Below are 26,787 nucleotides of genomic sequence, written 5' to 3' on the forward strand. Positions count from 1 at the left end.
ATAAGAATAATATAGTATCATGTTTAGTCGATCCTATAAAATTAATCTCACGAGATGGGTGCTATTAATTAAATGAAATAGTAACACTTGCTTGCAAACTTTAAATTTTGTAGCAGGTTTAAAAATGTACGAATCTTGCTAATCAAACGTGTTATTAGCACCTCTTATTTAGTCATTAGGATCTACTGACTATTAGGCAATGTTTGGAAGCATTTCCATTTTGTTTTCATTGTTTCCCCAAAACAAAATGAAATTTATTACACTTTTCAAATCATTTTCTCAAAATAATTTCAAAAGTTTCTCTCTCCTTCAGACATGATGTGACTGCTACAGTAAAATGATGTGACTTCTACAGTAAAAAATGTCTTCACTAAAAAACAAATAAACATCACTTCATCTTTCAATTTTTTTCTTCAAAAATACCTTTTTCTAACACATTTAAACATGATTTGACTTCTACAGTGTATTTTGTCTCCTTCCAAAATACAAACAAACATTACTTTCATTCTCAAATTATTCCCCCAAAACATATTTCCTCAAAATGAAATCAAAATAAGATCCAAAACGCTTCCAAACATTGCCTAAGTTTTCGGTTTTGGAATAAGTTTTCTAATCCCAATTTTCGAAATTCCAATTTTCCAATTTTCCTTTTTGCAAAATTTCTTTTAACGAAATTTTAATGAGTCTTTACTTTCAAAATTTCGATTTTCACACATGCCAAACGGGGCCTTATGCACAAAAAACCCCTAATTGCAAAACCCTCTCTTCAAATTCAAAAATCAAAGCCCCCAAAAAAGATTTTTTAACAGCAAAAAACAAGTAATCAACTAGCATTAATTCGTACCAGTAATGGCGAATTCCCCATCGTCTACCCTTCTAGACGAGGCCCTCTACAGCAAAGGCGGCGCTTTATTCTCCACCTCTCCTCGCGGCGGCGGCGGCGGCGGCGGCGGAAGGATGATCCTGGTGGAGGACTGCGTGGAGACCAGCGGAGCGTTCGTGCTGCACCACCTACTGAAGCGATCCCTTTCCCCTTCCTCCTCAGACGTCGTCGTTTTCCTTTCATTAGCCCAACACTTCTCTCACTACGAACGCATCCTCCGCAAAATGGTAACCGATTCGTTTTCCAATTCTGCTTAATTTTGAAAAATAAATGTTGAAACACCCTATAATTGGTTCTGCAATTTCTGAAAACGAACGAATTTTGCTCAATTTGCTAGGGTTGCGCACAGCGTGATTTGAAGAGATTGGTCTTCGTTGACATCCTTAATTTGGAGGGTCTTGGTATTAAATTTTTTGATGCTTCCATTCTTCGTTTCGAATTTGTGATATTTTTAAACTATACAAATCGTCACATTTTCGATAAATTAATCGAGTGTTCTGTTTCTACGATTAGATAGAGACCAACAAAGTAGTAGCGAGGAGATACTTATGGCATTATACGGAAAAGTTCAGAAACAAGTCGAACTAAATTATCAATCCCGTGAAGGAAATCAAGTTACTGTAATAATCGATGATGTATCTCTAATGGAAGTTGATGCTAACGGCTCTTCGAATCTTGTCCTCGATTTTCTGCATTACTGTTATACTTTAACAGCTCAATTCGTAAGCATTCGTAACCATTTTTTGTTATTGATGAATTTCTCTGTTTTCGTACTTTGCTCCCGTTTATGAAGATGTTTTGACTGTTGTGTTGTTAATTAGGGGTGTTCGGTTATTGCTCTGAACCATTACGATGTGTATTCGAACGTGGATCGGCTTAACCTGCTTCTAGAATTGGAATATCTGGCAGATGTAAGGATAAAGGTGGAGCCTTTAGCTACTGGTTTAGCAAATGATGTCCATGGACAGGTAATAATAATTCTTTTAAATTTCAGAGGATTATGTTATCTTTTATTCAAGTAATTGTTCTTTATTTTGCTTTTAATTTCACTATTACCCATGAATCGTTTTCGTTTGGAAATTATAATGAATATGAAAAAGAAGGGTTCGGTTTTATACTGTGTTAACTTTATGATGGTGTTGATATTTTGTTTGGTGGTAGTTGACTGTTTCGAACAAAGGAGGGCTTGTTGAAGATGGCTGCGGAAAGGTTCATAATTTCCAATTCAGGATTAAGGATAGCGGTGTTGAGTATTTTTATCCTGGAAGCAAATCTTAAATTCATAAGTTATTTAATTTCATTAAACCAAATCAGAAGATGAAATGACGAAATCACAAAGGGTTTTTTCGAGATGCGAGTAGAATCAAGTTTTTCTGTGAGAAACATTTGTAGCCGATTCGAGTTTTCTCGTGACAGGCTCTAGAAGAAGGACGTGTGATTCTTACCCGTGTTAAAACGATAGCATTCAGCTAGGAAATGTCAGTATGTGCCCTAGGTGTTTCTTGTTTTTTCCTCTATATTTTAGGCAATCGGTGTTCTCCGTTTCTACAGTGTCCAACAGTTCAATAGCAGCGATGTTTTTTTTTTTTTTCCGGTTTTATTTATTGTTTTGCTTATGAAATGTCCTTCAATTTTGAATAAGTACAGCCACCCCTCAACTATGAATATTCTTACACGTCCATCCTTGTGGTGCTAACTTTAGTGAAATCTTATATATTATGTTGAATATTCTCCAATTTTCACCCTATTGAAGCTTCATATTTTAAAACAAGATGATTATAAGATGTGACTCTTGACTTGTAAATATCAGGTTGTGGTGCATATGAAACTGTATTTTTCTACAAAATTAGTACAGACTACATTCCACGCAAAATGAGTACAAACTAGAGAGCATTCCACGGAATGTGGAAGATTATATGTTTATTTGACAAGATAAGAATGGGCGTGTAAGAAGATTCCTAATTGAGAAGGGTGTGGCCATAATTTACCCTACATACAAACGATAACAACTAAAAAGTCAAATAAATTTGACAACATTAAATGCAAAACCTCATATAACACAAAATAATTTGTTCAAGAACACAGTTTGGCACCTCTCCCATGATCCACTAATATAAACACATTGGACAAATCAATTACATGTTTAAATATTAATAATCATAACGAGCATCTACATTGTGCACAATCTATAATAGACATGTAATAAAACCTTACAATAAATCATTGAAAGAATATAGTACATTATAAGGGACTACTTCTGCAACTATTATTATGCACTTTAATAATATTCCACAGGTATTCGATGAATTCACATGCAAAGAATAACTTACTTACGTATAAGAAATTGCAAATCAAGCAGCAGCGGTTCTTGTGTCTTCGTGGTCATCGAGGTTTAAAGCCCGAAGCAACTTCTGCCATGATTCTGGTATTCCTCCAGGAAGATCAAATTCCAATAGCTTTCCACGACTACGGTAGAAATCCTCAACGGGTCGACTCTGAAATTTCATGATTTTTAATTATTATTATAACGAGTTGATATTGATGCTTTTAAATCAAATTGGAAGGATCGGATCGGAATTGGCACTTTCGGATAAATTCGATTCCGTTCCAAAAACGTAATATGAAAACTCAGAAATCAGTCAGAAATTTCCGAATCAGAATCGGAGGAATTCGAAAATTCCAAAGTGACTAATAGTATAAGACATTATAAGTATAATTTTAGGAAAATAATCGAAAATCGGAATCTAATATGTATTCCAATTTCACTCAAAACAAAAAATCTGAAGTTTCGGAATTCGGAATGAAAAATGTTGTGCCAAAATCCTAAATATTCGGATTGCAATGAGCGGAATTCGAAAATTTTCTGTTCCAATTTCCACCCCTAACTACGGGTGTTCGTTCCAGACAAAAACTTGGAACTCTTATCCAGAAAATAATCAGAAGAGTTAAAGATAAAGTATATCAGGAATTTTCTGAAACTGGAAAGAATAACAAGAAGTATTACCATTTCATTATAGACTCGAAGACGTTCTTTAACAACTAATTCAGTGTCATCGGCACGTGTGATTAATTTCGATTCACATTGTGGAGGAGGAAGCAGGGGAGGCATATACATTCTTGGATTTCCATCTTCGGCCTTTATGTCAATGCAGGCAACATTATAGTTCCCTTGACATTCACTGCAAATTCTTCTTCCAAGGCATTTTGCAATTAAAGCTTCTTCTCTAAGTTTCAGATTTATCACCAAGTCAATATCTGTTACTCCCTCCAAAATTTCCTGCATCACCATACCAGGTACGAACATATAATTACTATAAGATTGTTTCTTTTTTCCTGGAACATAACAGTTTAAAAAGAATACCAAACGGAAAAAGAAAAAGTAAAAAATCTCTTAGGTTGCAATTGGATGGGAGGATTTCAAATGACTCGAGAATTCAAAATCCAGCTTAAGAATGTTCAAAAATCGTAACACCACCACTTGATTTAGATTTCAATTTGTTATTACAGTTTTGAAATCCTCAACTTCAAATATTTGTCAATCCAATGAAGCCTTAAATCTTATTAGGAAGTCCAAGGGTGTTAAAGAGTATACTAGGAGAGAAGTGTACGTAAGCATAAATGTAAAAGTCGAGCCACAATCAACAAAGAGAACAATAGAGCTATTGTGTGTGATAACTTAAGTGATTGAAAGAGACAATAGTGGATCATGATACAGTTGACAGCCATAAAAAAGCATCCATAAATATCAAATTGATTTGATTAAGGACCCATAAGTATTATCGTCCGGACAAATTATAAAAGCTACTCAATAAGCTTGCACTAGGTTATACTCGAAGGAATAGATAATTGCATGAAAACCGATTTTCCTTTTCCAACAAACTATAAGTCACACACAGACACACAACACACAAAGCTAATGCTTACCGCCTGTCTTACAGTCCGAGGAAATCCATCGAGAATAAATCCAGTCTCCCCCTTAACAAGAGCATTTTCAAGACGTTTGGAAAGAAGATCTATGATAATCTCATCCGAGATTAACTGCCCTTGGTTAACAATCTCTGAAAGCTGTACAAGGAGAGAGAACAAACGCAGGTACGGTAAAAACATTAATAAACAAAACATAAAGAGGAACAAGCGATTCTAATTCGACTTCAAGAACTCTCAAACCCAAACGTTAAACTGCAATTACAAGTACATTTCAAGCTAATTACTGAACCCCCTTTGTTCTCCCACCATAATAACCATCATCTTTCAAAATAGTGGTGGTTTCTAAGGGCATTTTGAAGATGACTCACATCCCCAAACAAAATTGAATTAATAGAACATTAAAAACTAAATTAATAAATAAATTATACGAGAAAGCATAATTGACAACTAAACAAAACCTAAAAAATCACACAATGGAATTTCATCATTTCGCGAGTGTAGAATGTAAAGCAAATTAACAGCAGGATCGCAGAGAGAGAGACCTGAGAAGAGAGGGGGCCACGTGACGACAGCTCCTGGCGGACGAGATCGCCGGTGGCGATGTGGGGAACGCCGAGGAGAGTTGAGAGGCGGGCGGCGTAGGTGCCCTTGCCGACACCGGGGCAGCCGAGGAACACCCACTGGACATTTCTGCCCTTCCCGGTCGAATTATCAACGGGTAGGGCTGAAGAGAGAGCTGAAGAAGCTCTGTGCAGATCGGAGTCGGTGGATTTAGTGCAGAAGCTTCGAAGTGATGCGGCTCTTCTGCATATAAGGCGGCTGAAAACCGCCATTGAAGATCAACGAAGAGAGAGAGAGAGAGAGTCTGAATTTTTTGGGGGTTTTGATTTTGGAGTGTGGAAAAAGAGGTGGTGGGATTATATATAGTACTTAATTGCGGAAGGTTGACGAAGGAAAGCAGAGTGAATTGAGCCACGAGCAAAGCTTGGGGAAAAGGCATAATAAACAGAGATATGAAACAAAGCACGTGTTGTTGTTTGGATTCGGTTCAATCAAATTATTTTTATTTTTATTTTTATTTTTATTTTTATTTTTATTTTTTAATTTTAAATTCGTCTTCTAATGTGGTATTACTAGTCTAAGGGTGAAAATCGGACGAATATAATCGGAATTAATGCACTTTTAGAAACCGAAAGTAAAAATGTAATTCCAATTCGCTAACATAAAATCATTAAATTGGAAGTTTAAAAATTGGATGAAAAAACTTATTCTAAATTTGAAAATTTTCAGGAATTTGGAAAATTCCAATTTCTTGTAACATAACATACATGATGCATAATAACATGGGTCAATTTTGGCCACCCACTGAAGTAAGATTAAATTACGAAAAAAATACATCATGTTTGGGTAATTAAAACCATCCATCAGCTATGAATTTTTTTACACGTCCATTCTTGTTGTGTCAAATCCAGAGGACTCTTTTAAATTAGGGATTATTTGTCAAAAGCCCCCCATTCCACAAGTCTAATTACACTAGGTCCAATTTTTTTACAACTTTTTGAAATAAATCCATTTAATTATTAAATAATAAAAAATAATAAATTATCACTATTATACCCCTAACTTAAAAGTAACGTATGTTTTATGATTTGGAAATAAAGAAAATTAAAAAAGATTTGTTATATCTTTTCCTATTTTATCGTAACAACACATCCTCATATAATCCCACGATTGCGCCCCTTAATTACAGAGAAACCGTTTCATAGCTATCTGTGTTATTTCCACACTTCCTCTACCGATCTGATTGTAGGAGCAGAACATTTTATCTGCACAACATACAAAGTGGTTCTTGTGCTAGTACACAAACTCTGTAAGTTCTTAATAGTCATGTTTTTTTTTTGTGTGTTCGAAATTATGTTTACATGAAAGCAACTGTTTTTTTTCCGGCCATTGTTATGCGGTTGTTAGCATATAGCCGAACGAACCTTTCAAAATACAGAGTGGTGTTCACGAATAATAACCTTTCAAAATACAGAGTGGTTTACAACATACAGAGTGGTTCTTGTGCCAGTACGCAAACTATGTAAGTTCTTATTAGTCATTTTTTTTTTTGTGTTCGAAATTACGTTTACATGAAAACAACTGTTTTTTTCCCGGCCATTGTTATGCGGTTGTTAGCATATAGCCGAACGAACCTTTCAAAATACAGAGCTGCTTTCAAAAATCACTCTGACTTATGTTTTTTTCCCGGCCATGTTTTTTTTTTTTTTTTTTTTGTGTGTTCGAAATTATGTTTACATGAAAGCAACTGTTTTTTTCCCTGCCATTGTTATGCTGTTGTTAGCATATAGCCGAACGAACCTTTCAAAATACAGAGCTGCTTTTTCCCCCACATTGTTATGTGGTTTTTAACATATAGCCGATCGAACCTTTTGAAAATACAGAGTGGTTTTCACACATAATATCCGATACCCCATAATAATCATGGCTTTTTATGGGTTCGAAATTATGTTAATATGAATGCAGTTACGTAGCAAAATAAAAGTGGTTTTCAGTAAATAACAGAGTGATTTCAGAATTTCACCATTTTATGGGTACATGGGTACATTTACGTATACAATCGCATGGTTTTCAACAAAATACAGAATGGTTTCCGTGCCAAGAAAATATAGAGTCTAATTATGCTATACAATCGTCTCAAAAATAAAAACAGAGTGGTTTCCGTGGTTCACCGCAAACCAAGATAGTGCGTAATAGCCATGGGTTTAGCACTTTTCGAATTAATTTTATTATGAATGCACATTTGTTACGCTGTTGTAGCATATATTCGATCGATAATTTGCGGTTGTCGTAGTGGTTTTGATATATTCCCGGATTTTGCAGTTACATGTCCGTTTTAAAATTATTATCATTGTACATGTCAGATTTATAATGTATGTTCTCAATCGTGGTAATGGGGTATTTTTTTTTCCCCCTTTTTAATAGCATGTTTTTTTTTTCTTCATAATTTACCATGTAATTATTTTGTGCAGTTTCATGGATTCCAACGTGACATTTGTGTTGAGGTTTCGAGGGATTGTTGCAATAAAGCGATGGTCTGATAGCATGAATTTTGATTCATTGATAAAATATGTTTGGTCGAAGTTTGATGCGATCAGTGGACGTAACTTCACTTTGTCTTATAAGTGTGACGTGTACGACGACTGCATCCTTGAGAGTGATGATAATTTGACATCAATGTTGTTCATCATGCGCGAGATTGGGGCTGGTCGTGTTGAGATAACCGTAAAGGAACAGCAAATTACGGACGCAAATCTTGGTGACGGTATCCAACAACAACTGGTGCAGACCATTGTAACCGGTGCACTGATAAATCCTCCTGAACATCAGACTCGCCGCGGTAGGCCGAAGAGAAAGAGGATCCCAAGTAGAGGTGAATTGATCCCCGTACTATTAGGTGCAGCAAATGTAGGATGATGGGCAAACATAACAAGAACTCTTGCAAAATGGTCGCATAATGATCCATTGCATCGTCTCTTATATTTTTTGTTTCTACTTTTCGTTTATATGTATTAATAATTACGACGCCGTTTACTTTGCGGGTTTGTGATTTAATTATGCGTTTCGAATTTTGCCTGTATGAGGCACACTCTGCTAAATGTAATTTGTTTTCATTGAAAGACAAATATCATTTAATATTACTATATATTTTATGTTTCAGTTGACATGTCACAACATATGTAAAGTTGTTCTTACATATTAAAATTGAGTATAACACATAAATTATTATTAAATTCAGATTTTTGTAGTTTTCATAAAACAAAAAATCTCAGCAAAAAATCTCAAGTTTACACATACTTTAAACCAGTAATGCAAATAAATTCATGGCGTTTAACAGTAAAATGTGTTTTATAGTACTACAATCGTAACGCAATCATGAATACATAAAATCACAGTTCAAATTACCTATGATGGAGACTTTAAAACAAACGGGATTAAGTAATATGTACAATAAAACCAATAGATCGAACGGAGAGTTTTAAACAAACCCATCAAAAAACGGGAAAATCAAATAATACATTAACTAACCACTTTGACCAGATGTCACACGTCCAAACGATATATAAAACGTATGCTGAACAACTGCATTCCAAAAAAATCTCAAAAGAAACATGCATAAAAAAAACAAACAAACAAAAAAACCAAAATAATACCCATTTTCACCCCCTACGTCGACTAAATTCTTTATTTTTTCCCCATTCCAGTACTGTCTCGATGATCTCTTTTCTCATGTTTGGAATATCCTTCACGCCTTGTGCTTTTGTAATAATTTTATTTTCAAAATATTGCCTCACAATGTAGCACACAACGACCCCACAGTCGACACTGTCACTCTTCTGTTGCGGGGCATCATTCATTAAAACCACTTCCTCGTTATACGGGAGATCAAGTTTGTGATATCTCCCCGTCTTATCCACCGCGTCTCTCTGGTTACACAAAACAATTTTCTGATTAAATAGTTCATGGATAACGTATGCAATTATATTAATAAACATTGTGTAAGCTAACAAATCTTCATTGTTTACCAGAAATTTTGCGTCATGAATATACAAATCATTATTGTTAGTTCTCGCTATCAAGGCATTGTAGAATTAATAATCGCCCTCGGACTTCTCGAGCACAAGAACTGTCCAGTGATCACTACCCCTCCTATCATTTGTACTGATGTGCAGAATTGGGAATATCAGGATATCATAACTGCACATGTCGGCAGTTGGATCAAACATCCCATCACTTCTCCTGCGGATTGAGTCCTGGAAAACGCAAATCAGTTCAAAAATTCTCATTATGTGTTTTACAATAAGTGGTTTTGGGCATAACATAAAACCTAAAAAATATTTACCACTCTTGCTTAAATCTAAACCACTTTATTAAAAAACACGTACAATTTTTTTTATCATGTAATAACCACTCATAAACCACAACACTCATAAAACCACAAATACTAAAAAACCACACAATCAAAAACCGCATCATAATAAATACAACACATATCATTATGTGGTTTTGGTTACCTCAAACAAAAAAACACGAAAATACTTGGTTACCAGAAGCCATGACGGGAAGACGTATATTATACGGTTATTGCTCGTATAATCACCATCCTTGATGGAGCATTGTCGCTGGTGTATGAAAGAATTTTGCAGTAGCCGTCCACGAGCTGTGGTATTAAAACACATCAAACCAAGTTCAACTTCACGCACATATACTGATAAACAAAAATCGAAAATAAAAAAATCTTATAAAGTAATTACGCCATTGGAAAGGCTTTCAAAACAACATAATTGAAAACCACATAAGTAATTTAGGCACCATTCAAAACAACATACTTGAAGCTATATTCACTTAAAACATTTTTTTTACCCTGAAACTACAATTAACGAAACCAAACCAATTTAACTAAAACAAATACACAATTACAGATTTTTTGTTTTTCACAAAAAAAATTGTCGACAAACACGTTATTTATGTAGCATGAACATAGAAAAAAAACTCTTAATACAGAACCACCGAAATGTTCCAAACCCAAAACCACTTAATTAAAATCCCATAAACAAGACTGCATAACCTTGAATGATTACAACGGAACCCAAAAAAACTAATTAAAATGATAACACGTTTACAAAAATCAAAAACCACAGACACTTAAAGATGTTTTTACTACAAACATCCAAGCAACACAAATCATACCAAAACTTCCAAATTACGCATGCACTTCGTAACTATAATTGGACAAACACCCATCGCAACAAACAACCCAAAATTGACACATTTGTTCAACATTTACGGATTTAAAAACTCACCAGCATCTAACTGCATAATGTCAGGTCCGGTTTTGGATTTCCTCTTCCCTGTAAAAAATTACCCATTACGGTAAGCACATGCACAAAGCAATAAGATCACCCATTTCGATTAATTGTGGTTTTCCACTAATTGAACGGAATCAACCTATGGTGACACCGATTACTTACTTTTCGCTGCTGATTTCTGTACCATCTTGCCGTTGTACAAAAATGGGTCGGATTTTTGCTTACTCTAGCGGTTTTCGCCTCTGATTTCACGATAAAACAAGAACGTCTTCTACCGTGTTGTGGGGCATTGCACAAAACGAGGGATAATGGGCTTAGTCGGAGTGGTTTTCTACCGCGATTTGGGGGAAGGGGGTTTTCTACCGGGAGTGGTTTTCTACCGTCATTTGGGGGAAGGGGGTTTTCTACCGTGATTTGGGGGTTTTCTACCGTGATTTGGGTTTTGATTTATTTTTGGGAGGGATTTGGTATTAATTTACCGTAATATTTAGTTTCACAAATTATACTAATAAGTTGGGGCATATATGGGTTTTCAAGTCTAATGGATTTATCTCAAATACCATTAATTAATTATGGATTTATCAAGAATAAAAAACCCAATGGAGGGTGTTTGGCATATTCCCCCTTTAAATTATGTGAAGTATTCTTCAGTTTGTACTCGTTTTACCCCATTCGAATTCCACAATTAGAAACAAAATGATCATTAAATGTGCTTCTTAGCTTGTATATATCATATTATGGTGCATCAGAAACTGTATTTTTGCATACAACAAGGATAAACTAAAGAACATTCCACGAAATCTAGAAAATTTTGTCGAATTTGAATTCATAAGGGTGAAGGTGTAAAAAAATTCATAGTTGAGGGGTTAGTTGAAATTATCTAAACATAAGGGAGTTTTTCAAAATTTAACCTTACCTCTGGGTGGGCCGTAATTTACCCTAGACTTTTAAACAATGCTGTCATACTTCCAAAACAAAAAGGAAAAAGGTGAAATGAAAAGCAAAGCCAGTAATTAAACAATAAGCCTTGCATTTTAGCTAAAAACAATAATCAGTAATATATAAATAAAATAATTATCTTCACACCCTACAGTAAAAGAAAAAAGTGAAAACAAATAACAGCATTGGGGTAAAAAGGTGAATGTGAAGTTAAAAAAAATTGCAAATACACAAGCATATATTGATCGATCTTACATAAAAAAAAAACGGTTTTCCGTCACATAGAAAAACACACCGTTGGATAAAAAAAAATCACCCAAATTAAGTCAAAGATCGTAACAGCTAAATGTCGTCTACTCAGCTGGTTTCATCCGAATGTCCATCGCCTGCATGCCTGCAAATTAAATAAATAGGATAAGCCAATGCTACTTCATTTACGATAATATTTCCTAAAGTAGCCAAATTTAATTTTCCTCCTACAACATTCCATCGAATTTTATAGGTACAATTTCAAGAATCGGATTTTCGTACAAGTGTTTAAAAGAAAATTACATAAGGTGTTTAAAAAAAAAAAAAAAAAAGCCCGGTAAAAAACAGAGACTTATTTTGGAATGTAAAAGTTTACATGTCCACGTTGTATCATTAATTGCAAGTAGATATCGAACATAGTATAGCAATAAATATCTCGACTATGGACCCGTGCCACAATAGAATTTTGGGTAGTTATTTTTAATACAGTAGACTTAGGCCTCGTTTGGTTTATAACAATAAGATTAAATAATCTAATGAAAACCCAATTGTATTATTGGATAATAGGAGGTTCGACAAATAATCCCCATGATAAAATAATATTTCCGGGTCGACCCAGAAAATTATTGGGTTTTACCAAACATCAAATAGAATAGATGCTTTTCATAAATCGAATTTGCCACAAAAAATAAAAATAAAAGTTCCAACAGTCGAGAAACGAACCTCCAAGAAGTGGTTAAGTTACGAGCTTTTCTATCCAACTGCAGATTTTCCAAAGCAGCTGAAGCACGCACTACATCTTCCGGAAGTTCATCGTTTTCATTTCTCCAATTATATTCATCTTTCCTATATCCAGACGAAGATGATCCACCTCGACGGTCTGAAAATTATACGACAGTCAAGAAAATAGAAACACTTTCCAAACTAATGTTTCAAGAACTAAATTTTAAAAAAATAATTCAAAATAACTTTTACTACTTACCAGATGATTGTGAAGAGGGATGTGCCCTGCAATGAGCAGCATCGCATGAATTTAGAAGTTACGAATTGAAATTTCACACCAATTTAACGAAGAAAAAAAAAAAAAAAAAAAAAAAAGAATGCAATTATTGACAATTAAACCTTCCTAGTGGAGGTAAACCCCCAACAACTGATGAAGAAGAAGTTCTTCTCATATTTCGAGGGTCCAAATTCGATAAAGATTCGGTTTCTGGGGTGTTCATTCTTCTGTTACTACCCCTTCCTTGAGATAAATTCTGCAAGAAAACACATCAAACTTTTGAGGGAAAAAAACCGACACAAAGTTATAATTCTACCAAGTCTCATCATTCTTAATTGGAAAACCGAAAAGGGGTTTAGAACAACTGCCAATGCTGCAATAATTGCAAATTGCAAGCCAAACAAAACAAGAAGAAAAAAAAAACCCGGAGATGCTAATAGCATTTTCCAGACCTCGTATTTCAAGAACCCCTCAAGAACATCCAAAAGCAATGGTCCGCTATCTCCGTTTCGATTAAGGTCGTAGCCATTTTTGCTGCTAAAATCTTTCAACTCTGTTTTCCAAGACTCTTTCGGCTGAAATTCATACATGAAGTTAGCAAAATGTAAGTAATAAACCCGAGCAATAATAAAAAAGTGAAAAACAAATGGAGAACGTACCAAATTACACTCGGGTAAGTAAACTTTCAGCGTATGGTTTAATTGAGCCCAATCCATGTATTCACATATCAATGCAGTTAGAAGCCTCCCTGCAATCATCAGAGAATAAAGAAAACAAATATCAGCTAGAATCTTTTAGAGATCGTGAAACATTCTTAAAGCAATAACGTCGAAATCAAGAAAATACCCGAAGGAGAGTTGTGGAGTTGTTTCGCACGATCGTTACAGCTGCCCAAAAGTGCAGGAGGCAACCCTTCTTCTTTCTCAACAACTCTGTCCTCCTCTTCTATCGCTTCGAAAACACTAGCTCTTAATTCAGCCTAATAACCAAGAAAAAAGGTACAACTCTCATCGTCTATATAAACCGACAAAAATGTATGTATGTTCATCATATGCCACATTTCTATATACTAAAATCTGAGAATATTTAACTATGAAAAAATTGTACCAATACAAATAAATGTGTTGAACAACCGAAATTCACACTTCGAAATAGATATACGATATCCTTCGATGCACAATGTAGACGAGATCAAGGGCAAACATGAATCATCAACAAAATCAAAAGGGCCTCTGCATTTTAACAACAATTGACTAAAATCCCAGCAAATTTTCTACAATTTCGAAGCAGGCAAATAAAACGCGTAAATAAGAAATTGAACCCTAGAAAATTGAAAATTGAAAATTGAAAATGAGAAGAGTGAAAAGCTAACACGGATCTTGGCGAGGACGCCTTTCTTCTCGAGAGTACGAGTGACCAAGGTTTTCAAATCCATCATCTCTCTCGTGTAATCGTCCATTTTTCTTTCCTTGGATTAATTTCTCCCGATTTTTCTGAGGCCCTTCGTTCTTCTCAGCTCGACAATTGAAGGGCCCACCTGGTTTTTTATCTCTGGTTTTTTCAGGTTTGGGTTTTTTGATTTTCTCAGAGTTCGAACTGGGAGAATTAATGGCTGAGTAAATTGGTAAAGATTGAGTTTTTTTTTCTTTTCTTTTTTTCATTTTATTCTCTCCGGTTAATTCCTCTCCAGTTTGATGAAGTTTTAATGTAAGTCGCTTTTGTTTTTAAGCGACTTTAATGGTGAATATGAGAATCCATTTGCCTCAGTTAAAGAAAGACAATTGTGTCCCTGTTTTTATTCTTCATTTAATTTTTTTTAAACAACATTGATTTGGTGTAAATAAGTAAATCAATTACTGTATTTTCTGCTCAATTTTTTTTTTAAACTGTATTTGAATTTATCAAGATTAAGAGATGACTTCTGATTATTTATTTATTTATTTTTTCAATCGTCTCTTAATTAAAGTTTTGCCTTTGGTCCATGAACTTCATTCACTTTGTATTTTGGTCCTTTATGATTGTCAAATTTAATAGTTTGAATGAAAATTGTATTAGAGAAAACCAAAATACACATACATGTCCATATAAAATAACAATTGTCGAAATATTAATTATCTCAAAAACTTCTCACATAAAAAAGTTAATTAGCTTTCAAATTAAATTAGTTATTTGCAATCTAGTTTATCAATATTTATAAATAGCTAAGAAATTTTCTCATACGTACAATAAATGATTTTTCTTTGTATGCAGTTAATCTATTTTAATCCTTTTGAATAATTAGGCATGAATATATAAGGTCTATTTACGACCCCCCCCCCCCCCCCCCTCAAGTTTTCACAATTACATCGACCTACCTGCAATTTTGTAGATTTCTTACATTAACACCTTTGTATGGAGTAGATGTAAGAAATTTACAAACTGCAGGGGACTAGATGTAATTACTAAAAAATGAGGGGTTTTTTCGTAGATAGACTTTACCTCAGGGAGTTGGTTGTAATTCACCCCTCTTTTATATTAGAACAGTACTACAAACAAATAAGCAATGATGAAAAGAATAACTTTTGTAAACAAATTAACATTGATGCAAATTACTTAAGAAGTTACCTATATAACTCAAGCTACATAGATTACAAGTTTGCCATTACGGTTTCGAAAAAACGTAAATTTCGAAACAAGTATGTTTGGCCTTTGATCAAGGGAAAGTAGAGCTTAACAAATGAAAATAAGTACTCTAAGATCCAACAAGAGCACATAGTACAGCATAACTAACAACTTAAACATGTTTTACAACTAATAATCAAAGTCTTGCAAGTTATAGAACAAAGCGTACAAAAAGCTCGTGGATGATTCGGAAACTTGATGATGTCTGTTAAAAATCGTTAAAGTTGGTAAGGAAGGAACTAAATAGTCGAGAAATATCTCCTATGTTTTTGTTTAGCCAAAGAAATTCTTGAATCGAAAAAGCTCGAGAGATTCGATCAGGTAATGACAAACAAACACAATTCATAGGGAAAGCAAACTAGTAATTTCTCATAAACTCGGAACCTGCTCAATCGATTAACTAAAAATTGCTTCAACGAGTGTAAATGGAGAATACATTGAACACAAATCAAGAAAAAACGGTCTCACACGAAATGAAAACAGAATAGTAAGAATCGAGAAATTTAATGCGAAAAAACATAACAGCATCCAATGTCAAGAAAATTCAAATTTTCTACGCCAGGAAACGAAATAAACCGAAATAAACGACACATGACATATCTAAGTTCACGAGAAGAATATCCCACATGCGATTCACAAGTTATACAACACAACACATCAAATACCTAAGAAAATCCTAACCCCACGGACCGACTAACAGTTCGTAAAAAGAAACGAGAAAAATAAACGGTTTTCGTTATCATCAAGTTATATAGCTTTCATCAAGTTGCTTTAGCTTAGTAACCCCAATTGTATCATCAATTGTACAGAAAAAAAATGGGATCTATGCTACAAATTCTCACTGCATTTAGAAAAAAACAACAACAAAATGCATCAAATTAACAAGAAAAACTTACATAATTGCATCAAAATCGAAACTATTGTGCAGCAGCACCTTCTCCTTCTTCGAGCTTCTTGCAGTAAGCTTTAAGAGTCATGATCAAATCCCTAGCCGGAGCTTGAATAGTACCGACAACGGCGGATGCAGGGCCCTTCAAAGACCCTAAAAACGTGGCGTAAATCTCGGCCCTCGTAGGCAGTGTCTCCAACGCCTTGAAATCCGACGGCGCGTAATACTTCCCTTCGAAAACCGCACCGGTGAAATCGTTGTCCTCCAGCTTCTTCTCCTTCTGGAATGTTCGGTAGGGTTTCAGTGCGGCCGGAATTTCCTCGCTGTGGACGAACAGCCAGGCGTTCATCCCCTTCATGCAGGGCTTTAGGGCTTCCCATTTCGTGCCCTCGATTGCTTTCAGGACGAGGGTATTTTTGGCAACTATGAGTTTGGTGGTTTCCGGGAGCTGGGTGCGGAGTTCTCGGAATTGCTGGACGGTGAGCCCCTTGTAGGCGATGGCGGCGATGAGGTGGCAGTCGGCGAGCTCTTCCTTCACTTTGTCGACTGTTTCTTCCTTCTTCGTGCGGCTGATTGCGGCTCTGATTTTGGGGAGGGGGTTTGGGGTTTTGGGGGAGAATTTGGGGTGTTGTGTTGCGAGGAAGGGGTTTCGGAAGTGAGATTTTAGAGAGAGAGCGGCGGTGGCGGAGGATGGCGGCAATGTGGTGGATGAAGGGAAGGTGAAGAGAGCGGCGGCCTCCATTGTTGAGAGGATTAAGAGAGAGAAAGAGGAGAGAGAATGGGGAAGAAGAGTGAGGTCAGTTGGTTCTGAGTGCCTTATCTGTTTGATTGAAAGAAAAGTTTATTCAGGAAAGAAGGAAGGGCGTTTTCGGAATTACACGTGAAATAATAATAATAATAATAATAATAATAATAATAATAATAATAATAATAATAATAATAATAATAATAATAATAATAATAATAATAATAATAATAATAATATATTATTATTATTATTATTATTATTATTATTATTATTATTATTATTATTATTATTATTATTATTATTATTATTATTATTAGGGGTGCAAGTTGGAACGAAAATTTCAATTTCCGCCGGTTTTTTTCCGAAAAATACACCTATAAATAATATATATTATATAATACTTATTTCTCCGAAAAATACAAATGTAAGTTTTGTTTTAGGATTTTGATTGATGTTAGAAGTTTTATTGAATATTATGTTGTGTTTATTTTTATTTATTTTTTTAACTGAATTTAGTAGTTATTAGTTTTTACGTGGATGTTCTTATTTTTGAAATATTATGAACATTTTAGAAAATTTCTGCTAAGTTTTGAAATTTTAAAGCTTATGTACTTCCGAAATTTAAATTGGAATTGGAATTGAAATTGTACTTCCAAAATTTTTGAAAATTTTCCGAAAAGGCTTATTTCGATCCGATGAATCCGACTTTCACCCCTAATTATAATAGAATTTCATTGGGAACCGAAAACTTAATGTTGTTATCACAAGATTAACAACGATTAAGGTTGAAACTGGTCCACAACTACAATTTAGATTTTTTTCTTTTTTTCTTTTTTTTATTCTTATCTCTTTTATTTCTTGTCTCTAATACTGATTTGTGTATTGAACAAAGTGATTTGTTGTCTTAGATTTCATGTAAGATTACTAGATGTCTTGCATCTGTGTAGTGCACAAAGTAAATCATTGAGCTTTATCTTAGAGAGTCTTCAAATTAGAGAATAAATAAACAAGGCATAGTCTTCAATAATAATAATAACAATAAATAAATAAATTACAGAAAAATGCACATTTTTCGGCTCGCTAAGAAGAAGCATCCTCTCTTTGTAGTATAAAGTCTACTGCCTCTTCCACAGTACCAACAACCTGCGGAATCGATACGTTAACAATTTGAGGAATCAATTTCAAATAACTTGAGTTATTTCAGTATTCTTTTCCAAATTCTCGGATGGTTTCCATTTGTGGTACGAAAAATATGATATTATGTAGACGACTTTCAGCTAAGATTGTAAACTTTAAGAATAAGAGCCATTCACGAGCCTTACCATATCGGCTGGAAATTGTGAATGATTCTCCCGTTGCTTGAAGACACCTGTTCTCGTCAAAATCGAAAACCATGGATACCCTGCCTGTGTAGCAAGGGTAAAGTTGTCACACACACACACACACACACACACACACACACACACACACACACACACACAGAGAGAGAGACCTGTTGTGCTCCTTTCACATCAACGAAGGGATTGTCACCGACCATATAAAGGGTTTTGAAAGAAGGTAACAACGCATCGTCTGCATTTCCCGTTCTTACATTACCAAGGAAGGAAGGTTGTAGTAGATGTTTTAATATAGTTTCAGAATTTTTGAAAACAAATGGATTTGGCTTTCCAAAAGACGTATATTCCAAAGGTTTGTCATGAATTCTGCACACACACACACACACACACAAAAAAAGCCTTAGTCCATGTAGACATTGTTCAGGAGTAACTAATCTCGAATCAAAAAGTTACTCGGTTTCTTTCATTAGGGTTTCAATATTCGGTTTAGTGTAAAATTAATACCATAAACGTGTACCTGTTGAAGACACTCTCAAGGGCGATTCTAAATGCACCCATACCGAGGCGTTCTGAGGGAAATGCAGCCTGTTAATAAAAAATTCACCCAATTTAAAAAAAAAAAGAAAATTGAACTCAGCGGAATATTCTAAAAAATGGAATATATAAAAGTTATTATTGCCAACCTGGTATTGAAGATCATCAGCAGCAAAATAAAGACGTGGTTGATGCCAATTCTCCTCTCCGGGAACACCTCCACTTGTCAAAATATCACACAGAACCTAAATTCCGTCAGTTACTTTGTTTCAAAAGTTGGAATATGAAGAAAAATAAACGGGCATGATTGATTTTGTATGATTTGATTCACCAAACAATTATTCCCAAGTATTACTATTTACTCTATTTTACATCACGAAATTCAAGAATCGACACCAAGTTTGAAGTAAAATACAATGATGAATGATAGATTGATTGGCATACCGCTTTTTGGCTACGATAAATTACAATAGCATTCTCATTTTGACGACAGAATCAAAATTTAGTTTTATGTAGAAAACAAAAAATGAATATAATTATGCATCCGATTCAAGTCAAAGTAGAGTTGACTCGCAGAAAACTACATAAATGCAGAAAAATTATCTTTGATTTTGTTTCTTCAACAATTATGCAGGCTTCTAATTCTTGTACATTATTGTTATGCGTAGCAATATTACCTGTATATCCCTCCCCCAGTCAACTGGATCGCTAACAACAAATGCAGCTTTGACTTTTTGGGAGTAATCGATATGGTTCGAGACTGTCTTTTCAGAATTTCTCGTGCAGTTCAATTCCTGCCTAGTTGACCACTTCTTGTATTGTGCTACAGGGTCAATGTTGTTGAAGTGCGTCGCGTATTCGTCTAGTGAGACAACTTGCCTGTATGACCAACAAAATTTAATCAAGAAATAATCAATTTTAACCTTATTCAGACAAGTTAGAACTTACTTGAAGCCATATTCAGACATCACAACAGCAGGTTCTCCTTTTCCAGTAGCCACAATGAATTCATTTTCATATCTAAAAAATAAATAGATCAAAAAATGTGCAGACAACATTTAAATTTAAAAAAAAAAAAAAAATCAAGAAAATTTTGAATAAGTGGATTCAATATACCTCTTTAGCAAATTTCTGAAGGGTGAGTGGCCCTGCACTACCTACAGCCAAATAGCACAGGAAATAACTTATTCACAAGAATAGATACATTTGTTGCAATTATCGGGGAAATGTTTAATTATTACGATTATACCTGAGAAGGCAAAATATTCACTTCAAGAATATTACTCAACTCCACGGCTCTTCTGGCCTCTGGTATACCGCCACCTAGTACAACATGAGGATCGTATTAATTACTCTAGATATTTATCACGTAAAAATATATTTGGTCACGTAAATTCTAAAGTGTGAATCTCTAAATATTTTTTTAGGGTACACTAAATGAGGAATAGGTTAGATTCATTTTTTTTCTATAAATAAATGATACGTAAAGCACCAAATGAACTAAATAGGAGGTACGAAAGCTTCGAATACGTACCATTTGTCAGAAATAGAAAAGGGATCTTCAAAGCACCTACAAGCAATGAGTATATCAGCATTGCATACCAGAGAAACGCTTAACACATCCGAACGACACGAAAAAACAATATAGTAATGTTTTTAGAATCTAAAACCTACATCCCTAAAAGATTCCGATAACTATTTTGCAAACTCTTTTAACACTCAAGCCTGAATAATTGAATAATCTGCCTCAAGCACGAAAAGGGTCCTACACTCGAGTGGTATAAACTTTTTCCTCTCAGCCCCAAATTCGACTTCTGATCTTTTACTATAAGAAATCACCAAAAAACGCAATGTGGTAATGCTTACATTGTTTTGAAGTTACGTGAGTTACGTCTTAGTGGATGTAGTTACTATTTAATATTTATGATAGTCATATAGTTAATACTTAACCAATTAAACAGCTCAGAGGTACTAACGTTCGCCAAACTTCACTAGAATTTTACGAATCAAGAATACTAATTCTTCGATAATGGTAATCCAGAGGAACTAAGTAAATGCACGATCAAGTATCTCAACAAAGTACAGCCGATTTCGATTCCTAACGACATCTAACCAGTGTAACCACACATATGTCTTCATACTCAGCTCTATAAAACAGTAAAAACATACCTTCTATCAATACCATGGAAACACACACACACACACACACATACACACACACACACACACACAGTGCTTCGTAAAGAAAATCCACAGGCTAATTAACATATTTTGACCTCGAACACCATCAATGCTCCCACAATTTTCCAAAACCCCCAATTTTCACACCAAAAAGGAAATAATTAATTATATATATTTTTTTTAATTAGGAAACGAGAGTACCAGAATCATCATACAATCTTCTCAGTGCTCTACTCGAATTCCCAATCGGATTCGCACCACGAAGAATCACGCCATCGATATCAAATGCAATACCAAACGACGACGTACTGCAAACATTAACAAGGTGAGCGCACACACAGACGATGTTAAATATTCTGATCATAAAAACTACATTTTAATCAAATTGTAAAGAAATAATTACACTAGCTGTTTGGAGACTGTGTGAATCGACGCCGCCGCTTGCGGCAGCCGGAGCATAGTTAGTGGTAGTGCCGGCCGCTGTTTTAATCGGAACCTCATAAACATTTTTTATTTTTATTTTATTATCTTCTGATTTTTTTTAGGGTAAATTCCATTTTCTGCCATTGTAATTTGTTTCGATATCACTTTATCCCCTTTTACTTTCGATTGTGCCGGTTTGCCCCCTGTCCTTGAAAAATAATGTGGTCCTCGCCTTTAGTTTTCAGACCTTTGACATTAAAAGGGTTTCATCTAAGTCTGAAAATTTACAAAAAAAATCATCCCTCCCAGTTTAAATAATTATAAAAAAAATAAAAATAAAATAAAATAAATTGTGGCTGATTTGTAATTTCAGAGACTAAAGCAACGGTATTAAGGTTAAATGTATCACAACTAACAGGGAGGGCCACAAATCGATGCAATCGCGAGTAGAAGGGGTAAAGTGATATCGAGCCAAAGTACAAGACGGAAAAGTAGAATGTATCCTTTTTTATAGTGAAAACGGGACTATGGCATTGAGACTTTTATGCATTTAATAGACAATAATACCCTCGAATAACAACCACTTCCCTGAGATAAACTGTAATTACATAAAAACCCCTTAATTTTTAGAAATTACATACATCCCCTCTACTTTGTACATTTCTTACATTCACCTCCAACAAAGGGTGTTGATGTAAGAAATTTACAAATTGCAGGGAGGTGGATGTAATTATGAATAAATGATGGGTTTTTTCATAAATAGATCTTACTTCAGGAGTGTGTTTGTAATTTATACTTTTTATTCTTCTATTTTTTTTATTATTAATTTTTTTTTCGCAAAAATTGAATGGATTAGGGGTAAAATCTCATCATCATCATAAAGTGATGTTTAATGTCATTCATCAATAAAACTCCACATCTATACAATAGCAATTATTTTGAACTCAAACACCTAAATCGGAAAATAGATACAATAATCATTACAATTAAAACGAGAAATTTCACATTATGGAATTCGTAATCTATATTTAAAGCAACTTATTGTGATTTTTTCGGCCTCGAAAACCGTTCTAAGTATGTGTAGATTGTGATCGCATTCTGATTGGAAAAGATAGTACACGTATAAATAAAGGACACAAAATTATACAATGATTTCTAGGTAGTAATACTATTTTCCATTGTTGTTTGCATAAGCAACATACTTTTTGACAGTTTCTTTGTATTCATCTATGATTTTGCCTTTGATTTGACCTCTCTTTGGTGGCAAGTTGTTGAAGCTTTTCTCTTTCTTGATTGTGTTCTTCTCTTCTTTATCCATTCTTGATCCAAGAATTCTTGAAATTTTTCTTTAATGAAAAAATGAATTCTTTTTAATTATTTTAATTTGTGAGTGAGTGGATCTAAGGGGCGCTTGAATGATATATAGAGGTTAGCAATTGGGGTTTTTATATAATTATATAATAATTGGTGGGCTTGGTTACATAGGTATGATGTCATGAGATGACATCATCAAGAACCAATTATTGTTAACCATATCCTTTTTTTTTTCTCAAAGCTTGTCTTTTGCACTTAAAAAATAGGGGTCTTAAGATATAAGTCCCTGGTGACAAACCGTATTAGAACTAAATGACAAGTCTAATTAAAATTTGTTTCACATCCTTTCTTAAATTTATTCCAAAAATGCCCCTTTACTCACAAATTCAAAATTACAGCAAATTATAAATATACTATGATGAACTATGGTATTATTTAACATTTTTAAGTTTGCATCTACCATTTTTTTTAATTTTTCGTGGAACACGTTTTTTTTCATATTTTTTTATTATATAAAAATCTATTTTTCCCCTTTTCTACATAAAATAAAAAATTATGGTTTCTTTTTTCTTTTTCTTTTTTTTTGCTTTTTTATTTTCAGTTTTCGTATTTTTTTCATTATATAAAATCTATCTTTTCCCCCTTCTTTTCTAGATAAATTAAAAATTGTGATTTTTTAAAAAATTTTTTTGCCGTAGACATCTACAGAAACCCGTAGAAACCGTAGTAATCCATAGTAACCCGTAAATATCTTGAAACCCTAACTCCTTTCAACCCTAGCCGTCAGACACCGTAGACATCCATAGACGCTCATAGACATCTGTAGACATCTAAATCGAAAAATCTTAAATTTTCCCTACCAAACCCTAAATCCAATCCGCCGCCACCACCACCACCGCCACTACTCCCCCTCTCCATCCCCCCAGACTCAGATCCATCTTCACGATTCATCTCTGTTGGTTGCAAGAAAACAACGAGCCTGCCATCACAGAGCCTCCAGATGCTACCCCTACATCGAGCGTCGCCATAGCCGTCGTCGCCTACCATAGCCGCCGCCATCTACAATAACCACCATCATAGCCTTCATCATTTCACTATAATTGAAAAGAAAAAACAGGAGAAAGGGAGGGGGGGGGGGCGTGTGTGTGTGTGTGTGAGAGAGAGAGAGAGAGAGAGAACGAACGAGAGGATGAACATGTTGAGCGGTTATGTCGAAGAACATGTTGAGCGGCTATGTCGGCGTGAGAAAGATAGTGGGGAAGAGAGAGAGAAAGAAATAAGAAAAAAAAAAGAGACACGTGATTTTTATTAGGTATTGTAAGGGTATTTTTGGGTTAAATAAAAATTAAAGGATGTGTATCAATTTTTATTTTAAAATAGGGATGTAGTTAAAATATTTTATTTGAGTTTGTCACTCATATCTAATTAAGTTTGGTTTGAGGGATGTGAGGCATATTACCCCAATAAGCACCAAAAAATACATAAAATAAACGAGATTTACACAATGCACGTATATATATGTTACGAACAACACAATTCAAACAATGAAATAATACAACATATGCAAATAAAAAAGAAGAAGAGGTGATGCGCGTTCTAACCATAAACCAGAAACCATAGTAATTAACGTATATAAATTATCAAATAATTGGTTTAAAACCCGAATTTCAGACAAATAAAACATATTCTCACGTTCTCCCCAAAACTGTGTTGCACCAAAACTTCAATTTCTTCCACAGTTTACGAAATATTATTGCTTTAATCCGCCCTCTAACAGGTGGAAATCCTCCACCATTTCTTGAATTCTCCATTGTTGATTATGTGTAAGCTTTGAGGCTAAGCAAAACAAGAAATATTGTTTTCTTTGTGTTCTTTGGGGTGGGGGAGCTATATATATACATATACAAGCAAGAACTGTTTATATATATTTATTTATTTATTTAATTTTTTTTAATTATATTGGTCAAATGCATTCACACTAGGGGTAAGGAAAATAAGAGGAAATAACACACATTGTTTGTAGTATTGTGTATTTGTGTAGTTTTCCACACTTATTGACAAAAGCTACCACGTGTAAAGGCTAAAAGCATCTATGGAATTAAATGAGTGATAGAATTTATGGAAGTTAGGTGGAATGGACAAAGATTAGTCAACTTCTAACTTTGTGTTATATATATATATATATATATATATATATATATATATATATATATATATATATATATATATATATATATATATATATATATATATATATATATATATAGCATTTTACTGCACAATTGAGCATGTAACAATACTTTATGGTACAATATTTTAGGAACTCTAACACTAGATTGTTGAACTTATCATGCAATTACGTGTATTTGTTGTTCGGTTTCGGTTTCGATAAATCTGTAATCACTCACTAAACACACATATACATGAGTGTGCTTATATGATTATGTATAAATCAACGATTAAAATAGACCCAGTATAAATAATCATGTGTAACATCTAATTACCGATTCTGATACACATACGATCTAAGTAAAATTTAATTATTACTTGTAAGAGAAGATATTTGAATATTTCAAACGAGTCTCGAAGTACTATTACAACATTAAAATAAATATTTCAAATTATCTTAATCAATCTCGAACCTACTAAGAATTAAGCACAAAAAATGCAAATATATCAAACATTAAATAACCTAATTAAGAAAACAAGAATATCTTATTACATGAAGTATCATAGAAGTTCAGGGTTTAAAGTGAGTTTCTAGATGATGAGGTTTGACTTTTTGTTTTGAGACTTCAAGCGACTATTAAGAAATTACAGGTCAACGTTTCAATAAGTCAAAACATTGACTTTTGCATGCCTTAAAGTCAATTTGGACTTGCATTAGTCCTCTGTTTTTTTTTTTTTTTTTTTTTCTCAATGGTTGTCAAGAGTCGTTCTTGTACTAAGCAAATTGGCATTAAAAAAAAAGCTAGGGCTCAATTGACAGTTGTAACCATAGTATTCGTGTCACTAATTAACCATTAATCGACTCATGAATCTTTTTCAACCGACACATATATACTTATAACGGTTCATAATTCCTTAAATCTTTGAAAATCATTTTTCACACCATAAAGTATAAACTATTTCGGAACTCGTCAGTTTATGCTAATGTTGCGACGTAGTGTAGTAATTACCTATCGACCCATTACGTAATCGATGAATTTTGTTCCCCACTCAACTACCATTAACCAACCAACTCGACCAATGCACAATCCGAACAAAAATTATACAAAGATCCCATTTGTATGAAAAAAAATCTACATATGATGAGGAACCAATCTCCTAAGTTTTATATACCAAAATTCCAAAATATTTCATAAATATAATTAGATTTATAAATATATTAATAAAGTACCCTTTTTATTATTATTATTCTTTTTGGGCCTAAAGGCTTTAGATTCTTGGACCGGCCCAATAACTCGAATAATGTAGCATTTATGCTTGGGCCTGATCTATTCTCTTGGGCAGTTAGGGTTAATTACAGTTTGCACCCCTAAAGTATAGTATATATAACACTTATCCCCTTAAAGTAACACTTACCCCTCAACATCAATTATTTTATTTTTAAAATTTGAAACATAATAAACATAACAATCTAATAATCGTTGGATGATAAAGAAAAATGAAAAGTAAATAAAATTAAATTATTTAAAAAATATTAAAAAGTAATATATATTGTATAATAATGAATGAAAATATATTTTAAGAAATTAATGAACTAAAGCAAATTTTAATACTTAAGATTACTATTAGTTATGTATTTATTTATTAAAATTTATCGATATGA

The 26,787-nt window shown here is 33.9% G+C and overlaps 5 protein-coding genes across 10 annotated transcripts; 1 reads left to right on the plus strand and 4 right to left on the minus strand.

Annotated features, from left to right (window-relative positions):
* The first annotated feature begins 723 nt into the window (after positions 1-723).
* ELP6 (elongator protein 6) lies at positions 724-2,504 on the plus strand. The gene is made up of 5 exons (XM_012979259.2): positions 724-1,110; positions 1,221-1,284; positions 1,397-1,605; positions 1,705-1,851; positions 2,045-2,504. The coding sequence occupies exons 1-5, from the start codon at positions 850-852 to the stop codon at positions 2,159-2,161; spliced, it is 798 nt and encodes a 265-aa protein (XP_012834713.2). The 5' UTR covers positions 724-849; the 3' UTR covers positions 2,162-2,504.
* A 464-nt stretch (positions 2,505-2,968) lies between these two features.
* LOC105955520 (putative adenylate kinase 6, chloroplastic) lies at positions 2,969-5,817 on the minus strand. The gene is made up of 4 exons (XM_012979258.2): positions 5,353-5,817; positions 4,808-4,948; positions 3,888-4,160; positions 2,969-3,378 (listed from the first exon to the last, which is right to left on the minus strand). Exons 1-4 carry the CDS (start codon positions 5,641-5,643, stop codon positions 3,235-3,237), a joined length of 849 nt encoding a protein of 282 aa, XP_012834712.2. The 5' UTR covers positions 5,644-5,817; the 3' UTR covers positions 2,969-3,234.
* Positions 5,818-11,693: 5,876 nt separating this feature from the next.
* LOC105955522 (protein TONNEAU 1a) lies at positions 11,694-14,525 on the minus strand. Its single transcript, XM_012979260.2, has 8 exons — positions 14,241-14,525; positions 13,715-13,847; positions 13,528-13,616; positions 13,321-13,443; positions 12,991-13,124; positions 12,851-12,876; positions 12,592-12,748; positions 11,694-12,013 (listed from the first exon to the last, which is right to left on the minus strand). Exons 1-8 carry the CDS (start codon positions 14,325-14,327, stop codon positions 11,977-11,979), a joined length of 786 nt encoding a protein of 261 aa, XP_012834714.2. The 5' UTR covers positions 14,328-14,525; the 3' UTR covers positions 11,694-11,976.
* Positions 14,526-16,259: 1,734 nt separating this feature from the next.
* EMB3136 (Ribosomal protein L10 family protein) lies at positions 16,260-17,238 on the minus strand. The gene has a single exon (XM_088820132.1). It carries the CDS (start codon positions 17,158-17,160, stop codon positions 16,447-16,449), a length of 714 nt encoding a protein of 237 aa, XP_088676258.1. The 5' UTR covers positions 17,161-17,238; the 3' UTR covers positions 16,260-16,446.
* An 891-nt stretch (positions 17,239-18,129) lies between these two features.
* Positions 18,130-21,775, minus strand: LOC105955518 (mitochondrial hydrolase YKR070W). Of its 6 annotated transcripts, none has more exons than XR_016031918.1 (12): positions 21,622-21,775; positions 21,420-21,526; positions 20,572-20,607; positions 20,287-20,360; positions 20,154-20,194; positions 19,986-20,057; positions 19,715-19,916; positions 19,187-19,282; positions 19,021-19,088; positions 18,659-18,869; positions 18,489-18,568; positions 18,130-18,309 (listed from the first exon to the last, which is right to left on the minus strand). XR_016031918.1 is itself a non-coding variant. In XM_012979256.2 (12 exons), the coding sequence occupies exons 1-12, from the start codon at positions 21,723-21,725 to the stop codon at positions 18,247-18,249; spliced, it is 1,158 nt and encodes a 385-aa protein (XP_012834710.2). In that variant the 5' UTR covers positions 21,726-21,775; the 3' UTR covers positions 18,130-18,246. The 6 variants fall into 6 exon arrangements, 3 of the variants coding, with proteins under 3 accessions (XP_012834710.2, XP_088676259.1, XP_088676260.1); XR_016031916.1 differs by having other exon boundaries at positions 20,572-20,631; XM_012979256.2 differs by having other exon boundaries at positions 18,489-18,572.
* Positions 21,776-26,787: the final 5,012 nt, after the last annotated feature.

The sequence above is a fragment of the Erythranthe guttata genome, chromosome 6 (genome assembly GCF_056151865.1).
Source record: "Erythranthe guttata isolate IM_541 chromosome 6, IM_541, whole genome shotgun sequence".
NCBI classification, from domain to species: domain Eukaryota; kingdom Viridiplantae; phylum Streptophyta; class Magnoliopsida; order Lamiales; family Phrymaceae; genus Erythranthe; species Erythranthe guttata.

Bases quoted from the DNA above. Each gene is read 5' to 3' on its own strand.
- ELP6 (XM_012979259.2), top strand. From the start codon at position 850: ATGGCGAATTCCCCATCGTCTACCCTTCTAGACGAGGCCCTCTACAGC. The intron at 1,111-1,220 runs GTAACCGATTCG...TCAATTTGCTAG, and splicing joins AACGCATCCTCCGCAAAATG to GGTTGCGCACAGCGTGATTT. The intron at 1,606-1,704 runs GTAAGCATTCGT...GTTGTTAATTAG, and splicing joins ATACTTTAACAGCTCAATTC to GGGTGTTCGGTTATTGCTCT.
- LOC105955520 (XM_012979258.2), bottom strand. From the start codon at position 5,643: ATGGCGGTTTTCAGCCGCCTTATATGCAGAAGAGCCGCATCACTTCGA. The intron at 4,949-5,352 runs GTCTCTCTCTCT...CTCCTTGTACAG, and splicing joins GTGGCCCCCTCTCTTCTCAG to CTTTCAGAGATTGTTAACCA. The intron at 4,161-4,807 runs GTAAGCATTAGC...ATGGTGATGCAG, and splicing joins CTCGGACTGTAAGACAGGCG to GAAATTTTGGAGGGAGTAAC.
- LOC105955522 (XM_012979260.2), bottom strand. From the start codon at position 14,327: ATGGACGATTACACGAGAGAGATGATGGATTTGAAAACCTTGGTCACT. The intron at 13,617-13,714 runs GTATTTTCTTGA...TGATGATTGCAG, and splicing joins ACTCCACAACTCTCCTTCGG to GGAGGCTTCTAACTGCATTG. The intron at 12,014-12,591 runs GTTCGTTTCTCG...TTTAATTTGCAG, and splicing joins AACTTAACCACTTCTTGGAG to GCATGCAGGCGATGGACATT.
- EMB3136 (XM_088820132.1), bottom strand. From the start codon at position 17,160: ATGGAGGCCGCCGCTCTCTTCACCTTCCCTTCATCCACCACATTGCCG.
- LOC105955518 (XM_088820133.1), bottom strand. From the start codon at position 21,725: ATGTTTATGAGGTTCCGATTAAAACAGCGGCCGGCACTACCACTAACT. The intron at 20,058-20,153 runs GTATATTGAATC...TTTATTTTTTAG, and splicing joins TTCAGAAATTTGCTAAAGAG to ATATGAAAATGAATTCATTG. The intron at 18,310-18,488 runs GTAAGGCTCGTG...TCGATTCCGCAG, and splicing joins CACAATTTCCAGCCGATATG to GTTGTTGGTACTGTGGAAGA.